Below are 11,234 nucleotides of genomic sequence, written 5' to 3'. Positions count from 1 at the left end.
AAATAGTTTTTGCCTGAACTCACATCTAGACTATTGTGTGTACCGTAACACTCCTATTTAGCAGTATTACAGTGGATACACCACAGACAGTGGTGAGTATAGAGAGTATAGTCTTCCAAGCACCGTCTCAGTGAACCACAGACCTAACCCACAGCACAGGATGCATGACAGTTTACAACTGGATTCACAGACCACTACCCAGTAGTATAATTTCAACTCAGATTTCACCCATTTCAAATAAGAAGCATATTAAAGATTCTGGAAAAGACACTTGATTAGAAGGTTAAGCTTTAATAATGGTTTGCCAATCATGAAATCAAATAAAAGAATAATGGAAAGGGATATAGTAGGAATGGGGGGAGGGGGATGGACAGAGGGAAACGGTGACGATCAGTTAATCAATGTAGGACAGGGTTTTCTGAACATAGAGTAAGCCTAGTGCTAAAGGAAGATTTTCCACTGCCAATAGTTTCGCAGGTCTAATGAAAAATGTGCTTACTCAGTGTCCAGAAAGGATAAATCATATTTAAACTACAGCTCAGCACTACAATCTGGTTCAAGAATGCAGGGAGGCGGTTTTTACTCCTCAAAGTGGTGAGATTCAGGCAAACAGCAGCCTACCACACAGTCAAGAAGAGTCCCTCCAGAGGATGATAGATTTTTCTCTCACTCTTATATTTATATATTTCCATCACTTTTTCTAAGCTTTTTCTCTTTTTTTTACAGTAAGGCCACTTTAAATAGCATTTTGATACAAAGGCCATAAGCCTTTTATTTTTCCCTTGTCGCCAGATCTTAAGAGTCCCACAAGCAGGGGAGGAAAAGAAAAAAGAAAAAGAATCTTCAAGTTTTGGAGGTTTGAAGGGTTAAGCGCTCCTCTTCGGCTTGGGATGTTGTTCGCCTGCGCAGCCAACCAGGACCAAGGACTCAGTCGACATGGTAACCACAGATATGCAACCGAGGTAGTCTACCCCCTCTCACTCGTGCCCAAACCGAAAGCTCCCATCTTGCTCACATCACAAAGAAAAACTACCTAATGTTCGGGAGTTCTGTTGATTTTGGAAAAAAACAAAAAAAAACAAAAAACAAACAAAAAAAAAGTGTGTATTTCAACAGCAGTTCTTAAACTGATCACACCCGAAATCATCAAGGTCCATCGTCAGAGTGGCCTTCCTCACAGCTGAGCTGGTGTCCTGTGGAGTAGCTAACCGACCAAACAACCACTGCTCCGAGTAAATCCACCGTCACAAAAAGTTAGTCTTTTTTTCTCCCATTCATACAGCATCATTCATTGGGTGTCCGTTGTCATATAAAGATGAATCTGAAGTCACTCAGTCCCCCGTTGCCACAGCCCTTTTGAATGCATACGATTAGAGGACCTTGGCCAGCCAAGCGTGTGATATTTAATGGCATCCGTCTAAATTTCTTTGTGGCGAGTCTGTACGTGTTGGTGTGTGAGAGAAGACGACTATTCAGTTTAGCCTGTTCTGCGTTTGACCACATGTAGGAAAGAGCGAGAGAAATGACTATTCAGTTTAGATACTGTGTGTATGTGAGTGTTTGTGTGTGTGTGTGTGTTTGTGTGTGTGTGTGTGAGAGTGTGTGAGAGAGAGAGAAATGTGTATGCACAAGAAAAAGATAGAAATAGAGCTAAAGATAGTATGTGTATGTGTGTATTGCAGGCATCTCCAGCATGGTCAGGACTGCATCAGCACAGCGGCAGGTCATCATCTTTCCCTGCAGTTCGGACTGCACCATTGGTGGTGGACTGAGGAGGGGGTGAGAAGGTGGTGACTTTTACTTATCCCCAAGAACGGCAAACTGGTTGTCCAACTGTAACTGCTGCATAGAGGTTGGGCCGTCTCCCTCTCTGGTACGGCTCTTGTGCTTGACCACCTCAAAAGTTTTCTCAATTTCTCTGTCTCTGAAACAAAAGAAAAAAAATAAAAGGGAATAAAAACACAAATTGGACAAATACAACCAACTCCCAATACTGTCCTTCAGTGACAATTTAGGGGTGTTTAAAAAAAAAATTTAGATTCAAATTGATCTTTATTTCTCGCGAAACCATCCTTTTTTTTTTTTTGGAGCACCACCCTCTGACTGGGGTGATCAGTTAAGCATGGCTGGAGCACGACTGACGGTGCCCAGGACTCAGCACTGTGGGGAGTTTCCGTACAAATTTAAGTACTTTTCCTTTGTATTTCCATTACTGCTGCATGTTTATCAAAGTAGTAAATTTTACACTGTTTGATTTTTTCCCGTGTAATTTAAAGTAAGACCTGACAGGAGGAGGCTACCGTTTACTGGTTAAGCTTAATGCGTTAGCCGGATTTCCAAGTACCAAACGCGTCTGGGGTGCTAAACTAACCCCAGCGTCAGGCGGACGTGTAAAAGTTTAAACTGTTAGACGGAATAACTCTAGATTAACCTGTAACTCAGTGATTTATTGGGTAAATAGTGGAATTATGATTGTATTCTCTATAAAGCGCTGTTACTAACTCAGATTATTTTGTCTCAAGGGATGAACACGATTACCGGACCAGGGAAGAGGCTCTTATAACAGGAGAGATAAACTCTGCTCAGACTGGCTGGAGGCAGAGTTAGCTCCTTTTATGAAGAGTTTTTCCCTTTGAATTTAATTTTTTAAAAAATGTATCTTTCCATTATTCATTTTGCTTTATGTCTTTTTACTGTCACTTTGCTTATTATAGTTTCACATCTGAACTAGTGGGTATGGGTATTTATTTGCAAATAAATAAGAAATTTATGAAGCATGTTATGTTTTTGTTTTATGTAACTAAAATGTCAGTATATTTGCTCTTACAGCGTTATGTAAAAGGATGGTTTCTGAAGCCTCATTAAATGTTCTGGAACCACATTATGTTTTACCCACACAAACATTTGAGTGAAATGGCCATTCCAAACCTGTATAGAGATGTGAAGCACAATGGTCACAAGTAACAATATTAAATGATATTTAAAAAAAAAAACAATAATGTAACTATTGTGTTAAGTCTTTATAATATTGACACTAATATTTTATTAATGGAAGTTTCAGTGTTACTTGTATAATTACAACATTTCACATTCAAACTATCATTTTTATTGTAACTAAAATAAATTAATCGATAGTGGATCGAATCGGGACCTTAAAAAAACGAATTGAATCGAACTGAGAAATCAGTGGTGAATCCCACCCCTAAGGACATTACTAGGATTAGCATACACACCAAGGACAGGTAAATACACTTGTCACAGTCAGCCTCCAAGAATCTCTGCATTATCTAGGCCAATGTTTCTCCATACCGGTTCTGTTCAGAACAGGGTGCCTCCTTGACCAGGACAGAGAAACACTGATCTATGTATACTGCTTCTCTGTTTATATTGGCCCTTGCTGACATTTACCCTATTTCAGCTCACTCTAACTCTAAATGTGTCATCATGAGTCACATATCCAAATCATGCAGTCTTAGCTTTTTTTTTTTTTTTTTTTTTAATAAAATGTGGTGAACTTTAAGGCTGAACTTTGTACTTTCACTGCTCTGAACTGTGCTAGACTTTAGCCCCTAAGAAATGAGTTCCCAAACTCTGTACAACAAACAAAAAGATACTAGTTTAAAAAGTGTGACCTAACACATTCATCAATTCAAATGAAAGAAAAAATCTTACTTGCGAGTCTCTACATGTTTGGCAGTGGCAAGGAGGGAGGGAAATTGGGCATCACTGAAGATCTCTGGAGGCCCCTGTGATGGACCCCTCTTAGTGGGCCCTAACCGGGCTCCTGGCGGACGATAAACTCCAGCGGGCTTTGATTCAGGCACCTCTTTTTCCTCTGCTAACATTAAAAAAAATCCATTAAGACTATTTAGAAGTACTATGAAGTACTATGTAGTGAACAGTGATGACAAACCACAATTACTTGTTTTATTTTTATTTTTTTAACCATATTGGCCATGCTCCCTATACTGCCTTAGGCCTGAAGACTTGTCATGGTCATAAAATGTAAACAAATAATATTATACTGTGCTTTTCAAAATAAAGTAAATAAATAAATAGCTGTTAGCAATCTACTGTACACCTATTGTGTGTGACTAAACATTCTCTGTATCTTACTCATGTTTCCATGTTCGTTCCTATATCAGTCCGGCTTGCCCATCAAGCATTTAACTGTTTGGATTAATGCCAAAGTATCAAAACATTTTTTCAAGAAATAAAAAAGCACAAGAAAAAAATATATAATATTAATAATAAATGTTCAACATTGTGTGTTGGAACACTCACCAACAGGAGCAGGTGGTGGAGGAGCTCCTGACTTGTTCCAAGGGCCAGAAATTTTATCTCCACTGACCAGGATGATCTCTCCATCTTCTCCAACCTCCTCCTTCTCATATTCTTCCTCCTCTTTTTCATCACTGTTAAACACAAACAATTTTGCAACTTTGAGGCCTAAAATTTATTCTAACCTTTTATGTATTATTTATGTATTCAACTAGATATTTTATTCAATGTATTGTTCTTGCAAAAATGAAAACCAGACAATAACAATGAACAACATTACTGTGCAGTATATATGAATAATTTTGTATGAAGTTACTTTAAAAGTTAATCATCAAAAGCACATTTATAATACTCCAGGTAGGCTTTTGGTACGTACCTTATCTGCAGAGCCTGAAGCCTCAGGCCACTGTAGTCTACCTCCTTCTGCTCAAACTCCTTCCATTCTTCATCCTCCTGCCAATGGAAAAAGCAAGGGAAAGGGAGGAAAAGATGATGTCAGCCCTTCAGTTCAAAGCTCTACACCAACATGACCCTAATTAAATCATGTGCTGGACAGTGATACTAGCAGAACCACTGCATCTAAATATACCCAAAAGACCTGCAATAAAATAAAGCTTCCTATTTATTAACACATACACACACACATCATGCCTTTAAATAAGCCTTACACTTGAGAGTTATTTAGATTTCCAAAATAAATTCCAACAACTCACTTTTTTCATTTGTACTGATAAAGGAAAAAATAAAATGTGGCCTCTACAAAGGTTAATATAGATTTGTTTTTAAACCCCTAAATTTAGCAAATGCACAACCAGACACTGCTTTAAAACGAATGGCATTTGAAACGTGTTCTCTGTAGAGGATGCAAATCTAATTTAACTAAGAAAATGAACCAAGCGGTGATGTAATTCGATTGAATGTAATTCAGAGCTGTTTAGATCCAATGCCAACACAATAATGACGCAACACTACAAGAGCACACAAATGGCGCAACAGTTACTAAACCATTTCCCAGATTTAAACACAGTCATACAGGTCAAATTTTCGGTAATAAAACTGTTCTATAGTATAGAATATTGTTAAGTATAGTCAAGGCTGAACTGAAATGACACTAAAAAGGTTTAAATAGTTTAACAGTTTTAACTCGAGCAGCTGAATAATCACCCTTGTTTCCCAGGGTAATCCCCGTCACATTCAAACCTGCGTTAACTGCCAGGGTCCCATTTCACAAACTAAGTCTTACACAGACAACATTCTGTCAAGAAAATACTTTCTTATAACCAACTGAATCCTAATCCAATGTGAACATTTAGCAAAGTGAAGTTTTTAAAACATGAGAACAGAAACACATGGGAATAATGTAGTGCCTGAATATTCTTGGCCCAGCTGTTTAAACTTCCAGGAGTATTATTGTTATTAATCACCACAAAAAAATGTGACCAACATCACATGAAAAGAAAAGGCAGGCTTTTCAATACTGAGAAGTAAACATAACTCACACAGAAATTGAAGGACAGTCATTATTTAACATCAGTAATTTCACTAAAGATTCACAATTATGTCCACATCATATCTGCACTGAAAACTAGGACCCCGTATACTTTATGTATATCTTGACTAGTCATACGTTACCATTGATTTGCAAGGTATTTTACTCTCTTATTTATAAATCACAATTCTTTAAAAATTAAGTTACATTTATCCACAATTATAATCTATTTACAAGAAAGTTTTCTTATTTCTTATCTACTTTTTCATAATTTGTACTATTAAGAATTTGGACCTGGGAGTATATATATATATATATATAAATGTGTGAATGGCTTTATTAATCTAGCGATCTAATATTCTTAGTAGTAAACTGGTGTCCTGTGTCAGATTAGGCTAAAGCAGCTTGCCATGCTATCTTACCTATCTTAGACATGAGATTATTTAACGTTGCCAAACAGGCAAGTAAACACCACCTATCTAGCTACACAATATCACATCATATGTGTATAAAGCTACAGACAAAATTATACTAGCATTATACTAGCTGAGTTTTTTAACCTAAACATAAACTAACCAATCTAGATACGAGTCTATTTAACAAATTTACATTGTTAAATGGGCAAGTAAAACATCACCTAGCTTAGCTAGCTAATATTAAATCATATGTCAATTATGGTTAGCTAGTTAACCTGGAAATTCATAGCTGAAATTTTACTTGTAAAGTTTTTAATTATAGTTTGCTTAGCTATTAGTTTTATAAAATAGTGTGTATATATAGTATATAGTGTGAAAATTTATGCAAAAATAACTAGTCTGAATTTCCTTTATTTCTGTAATTTAGTTCAAAACAGGTTACTTTCATCTTATAAATGTATAACACACGTCTATTTTACATTTCTTTTATCCTTGTTAATAATGGCTAACAGCTAATCAAAACCTAAAAATCAGTATCTCAGAAAACTACAATATAAGACCAATTGGTACTTTTGGCAGTGTGGGCAGTGTGCCAAGTCCTGCTGGAAAATGAATTTTGCATATTCATAAAAGTTGTCAGCAGAGGGAGCCATGAAGTGCTTTAGGACTTTCTAGGAAAACCCCGTGCTGACTTTGGACTTGATATAACACAGTGGAACAGCACCAGCAGATGACATGACTCCATCACCAAACCATCACTGACCATCAGTAAATTTTACATTTCATTTGGAGTCTGGAGGAAGAGTGGAGAGACACACAGTCCAAGATGCTTGAGGTCTAGTGTGAAGTTCCTACAATCAGTGATGGTTTGTAGAGACATGTCATCTGCTGGTGTTGATCCACTGTGTTATATCAAGCCCAAAGTAAGTGTCATATTGCCAAGAATATTTTTTGCACAAAAATACCATGAAATATCTTGATATTATTTAAGGGCCATATCACCCACCCATATACATATTCTGGAAAAAAATAAGACCACTTAAAAATCATGAGTTTTTGATTTTATCCAACTGAAAACCTCTGGAATATAATCAAGAGGAAGATCGATGATCACAAGCCATTAAACCAAGTTGATTTAAACATTTGCACCAGGAGTGCCATAAAAAAGTAATAAAATCCAAAAGCAGTGTGTATGACTGGTGGAGGAGAACATGCCAAGATGCATAAAACTGTGATTAAAAACCAGGGTTATTCCACCAAATATTAATTTCCTAACTCTTAAAACTTGGTAAATATGAACTTGTTTTCTTTGCATTATTGTTTACTCAAACATATACCGAAGAATAGCAAAATCAAAGAAAATGATTGAGAAACTGAAGTGGTCTCTTATATTTTTCTCCAGAGCTGTGTGAGAGTTTCACATTTTGAAATGAATAACTGAAATAAAGTAACTTTCCAATGATTTAGTATTTCTGCTCCTGGATGTCTAGAATTTTCCTCTGGGACCAATATCGTACGTAGCATTATGCATATATGTAACGTTGTCTTTCTATCTATCGCTGTTTGGCATACGAGCTAGCTTAATTACCGTTACATAGGATAGTTTAACGTTGTTAGGTTAAATGGGCGAGTAAAACATCACCTTGCTAACTAGCTAAGCTAGGTTACCTAAGCAACTAATATTAATCCATATGTGTGTGTGTGTGTGTGTGTGTGTGTGTGTGTGTGTGTATATGTATATATATACACACATATATATATATATATATATATAAGCCACTAGTGGTTAGCTTCAAACGGGTAAGCTAAGCTAGCTCGGGAGAACATGGAGTACAGAAACGCATGGCTTTACTAAATCAGGCTGCTGGCGAGCTGACTGTGATTCAGGCCGCTGAATGTCAGCGTGCGGCGGAGCTGAGGACGATTAGCTAACCGCTAACTCCACATACTCAATCACAGCGGGACCGAGCTCACAAGGACAAGGAGCCGAACACCGCGGAACACGAGCTGCCACCGGCCAGGGATAACTAAACCCCGTGGATTCACCACACGTGAGCCGAGCCGGGCCGGAGAGAGAGCTTAAACCGGTTAATCTGACTGGTTACAGCCGGTTCACAACTCACTCCCTCCGTTAGCATCAGTGCTAACTCTGAGAACACCCGCCCGTGTGACAGGGCGAAGCCAACAGCTATCCCTGGCTAAGCTAAGCTAAGCTAACCTATGCTAAGCTAAGCTAGTTAGCGTTAGTTAACGTTAGCGCGACTCTCTCACACATGCCTTCTCAGTCAGCGGGTCCTGGTTGTCGTTCTTGGAGGACTTCTCCTTCTCTTTCTTGGTCTTCTTCAGCGAGACCGGGGCGCTGCTGGCGGCGGCCGCCGTCTCCTTGCCCCCCTTTCCCTTCTCCTTCTTCTTCTTCTTGTCCCGCTTCGCGAAGAAATCGTCCAGGCTCTTCTCCGCGCCAGCTGGAGCCACATCCGCCATTTTCTCACACGATCTGAGGCGTAAACCCTTTCAGCGAGTAACCAAGCTTTCAGAAGCGGTGAACTCTACATCAGATAGCGGGCTCTGAGGGGGTGCGGGGGGTCGCTCAGCTCCGGGTGGGTGTCAGGGTTTAGTTGAAGCGCATGCCCGGCCGGCTCGCTGTTCTACATGGAGCGGCTGAAGCGGCGGCGCCTCCTCCTCTCTCAGTGCTGCTGTTTGACACTCTTCTCACAAACCGGATAGAAACTCTCCCCCAGCCCCGTACCCCGGAACGAGAAAACAGCTCGTCACGGACAACCAACTCCCCCATCTAAAATATAATACAAAATACCGCACCTACCCCATCATTACATACATTACTCTCAGTATTCTGAGACACAGAGTCGTTATTTTGAGAGACTAAGCCATATTATTAAAATACAGTCATTATTTTAAAATACTTAACTGTTATTTTGAGATACTAAATTAATATTTTGAGACATTAAGTCGTTATTTAAAAAAAATATTGTCATTATTTTGAAATGCTAAATCTACATTTTGAAATGCTAAGTCGTTTTGTATTACTAAATTGTTCATTTGAAATGCTAATCCGTTATTTTGAGATGCTAAATCTACATTTTGAGACACCCAAGTCATTATTTAGAAATATCAAGTCGTTATTTTGAGATGCTAAATCAATAATTTGAGATACTAAGTCGTTATTTTGAGACACTAAGTAGTTATTTTGAAATAAGAAGTCGTTATTTTGAGATGCTAAATCAGGATTTTGATATACTAAGTCGTTGTTTTAAGATGCTAAATCAATATTTTGATATACTAAGTCGTTGTTTTAAGATGCTAAATCAATATTTTAATATACTAAGTCATTGTTTTAAGATGCTAAATCAATATTTTGAGATACTAAGTCGTAATTTTAAAATATTAAATAGTTACTTTGAGATGCTAAATCGATATTTTGAGACACTAAGTTGTTATTTTGAAATATTAAGATGTTTTAAGATGATAAATCAATATTTTGAGATGCTAAGTCTTTATTTCTTTATTTTGAGATGCAAAATGAATTATTTTGAACTGCTAAGTCGTTATTTTGAGATGCTAAGTAGTTATTTTGAGATACTAAGTTGTAATTTTGAGATAATAAATCAATATTTTAAGATACTAAGTCTTGTTGTAACATGGCATTCAGCTACACTACCTGACTGGATTTCAGTGAACTCCTTTAAAAATCTTTTTTTTTTTTATATATATATATATATAACTAATGTTTATATAGGCAGTCTATTGTATTATAAATTTTAATATTTCATTTAGCCATTTTTTTACGTTTTTTTTTTTACCTTTCTCTGCACAAATACTTTAAATTGAATTAAAAAGTATACTAACTGAAGTACTTTTTTTGAAAGTAGTTTCAGAACATATGGAGACCGCCAATATTTTTGAGAATCGTGTGCAGTCATGCTTTGGAAGGCTGATGTTTTGAACGAGTGTTCTGAATGGAAAGTCTATGCTGTGTTGGTTTGTTTGGCAGTGTGAATTGAAAAGCTTCATTCAGCACATGCACTAAACAGAAAAGGTTCCAGAAGCACTGGGCCTCTAAACGAGCTTTTTAAAGGTAGAGTTGCTGCTGCAGTGGTTGCTCTTTGTGTTGGACTGGACTGTATCAACAGTATTACAGAACGTTGTGAGAATGTACAGAGATAATGTGTGTTTTGCTATATGTTTAAATGGAAATGCTTTTGCATTTTATGTCTCTTTTAGTCTTATTTGTCAAGTAAGCTGCGGTTTGAGTGTTTGATCATCTTGTTTTCCTGAATTGAATTTAACTTGTTTTTATTAATTTAATTTATTACATATATTTAATTAATGATAAGTTTATTATGCTTTTCCTGAAGTGTCAGTTCTTTGAGGTATTAAAGGAAATGCACACTTACATCAATTGGACACTTTTAGCTAAAATAGTTATAAAACCATGTATACAACCGAGAGATTTCCCATCCTATAGAAGAGCCATTTGAACAGGAAAACAACCATTTGTGTCTATGCTAAATTGCTCTTCTATATAGTCTTCTTTATTGTAAGATCAATCGTCCAGGACATGTTTAATGGCAAATGTTTACTTTAGATTTACTGTAGATTTACATTACATTATTCTTAGAGCTGTGAACTATTTCTTTAAGTCTTTGAAGTAGTTAAAGTATTGTTGTACTGGAACCGATACACTACGATACACTGGTACTGTCTGTGTTAAACTGGAGGCATTGACACTGGTGGATTCAGAGTAGGTTAAGGCCCCCTTCTTCTCCCATGGTTAAAAAAGTTTACTAAAAGGCTGTATTTTTTTTTTCTTTTTTTCTGTATTGTAGAAATAGCTCAGTTTTGTTTGTGTTTTGTTTGGGGGACTACAGTCTCATAGAGATGTGCCACTGTGGTGCACTGCTGTTAAGAGTCGGCTGTGACAATGTGTGGATGTTTCCTAATTATGGCCTTTAGTGAATAAAATGAGATTACAATGGATTAAACCTGTCATTCCCTAAATGGAACTTTCTGCTGGGAAATAATAATAAAAA

The 11,234-nt window shown here is 37.1% G+C and overlaps 1 protein-coding gene across 2 annotated transcripts; it reads right to left on the bottom strand.

Annotated features, from left to right (window-relative positions):
- Positions 1-271: 271 nt before the first annotated feature.
- Positions 272-8,906, bottom strand: cdv3 (carnitine deficiency-associated gene expressed in ventricle 3). Of its 2 annotated transcripts, none has more exons than XM_007258602.3 (5): positions 8,464-8,906; positions 4,658-4,734; positions 4,285-4,415; positions 3,673-3,838; positions 272-1,924 (listed from the first exon to the last, which is right to left on the bottom strand). In XM_007258602.3, exons 1-5 carry the CDS (start codon positions 8,665-8,667, stop codon positions 1,798-1,800), a joined length of 705 nt encoding a protein of 234 aa, XP_007258664.2. In that variant the 5' UTR covers positions 8,668-8,906; the 3' UTR covers positions 272-1,797. The 2 variants fall into 2 exon arrangements, with proteins under 2 accessions (XP_007258664.2, XP_007258665.2); XM_007258603.3 differs by having other exon boundaries at positions 3,673-3,835.
- Between the last annotated feature and the right edge of the window lie 2,328 nt (positions 8,907-11,234).

This window comes from Astyanax mexicanus, chromosome 1 (assembly GCF_023375975.1).
Source record: "Astyanax mexicanus isolate ESR-SI-001 chromosome 1, AstMex3_surface, whole genome shotgun sequence".
Taxonomy (NCBI): Eukaryota; Metazoa; Chordata; class Actinopteri; order Characiformes; family Acestrorhamphidae; genus Astyanax; species Astyanax mexicanus.
The sequence above is the reverse complement of the archived record's forward strand: the minus strand, read 5'-3'. Positions and strand labels throughout refer to the sequence as shown.

Excerpts from the sequence above, each read along its gene's own strand:
- cdv3 (XM_007258602.3), bottom strand. The coding sequence starts at position 8,667 with ATGGCGGATGTGGCTCCAGCTGGCGCGGAGAAGAGCCTGGACGATTTC. Across the intron at positions 4,416-4,657 it reads CTTCAGGCTCTGCAGATAAG|TGATGAAAAAGAGGAGGAAG; the intron begins GTACGTACCAAA and ends TGTGTTTAACAG. Across the intron at positions 1,925-3,672 it reads AAACATGTAGAGACTCGCAA|AGACAGAGAAATTGAGAAAA; the intron begins GTAAGATTTTTT and ends CTTTTGTTTCAG.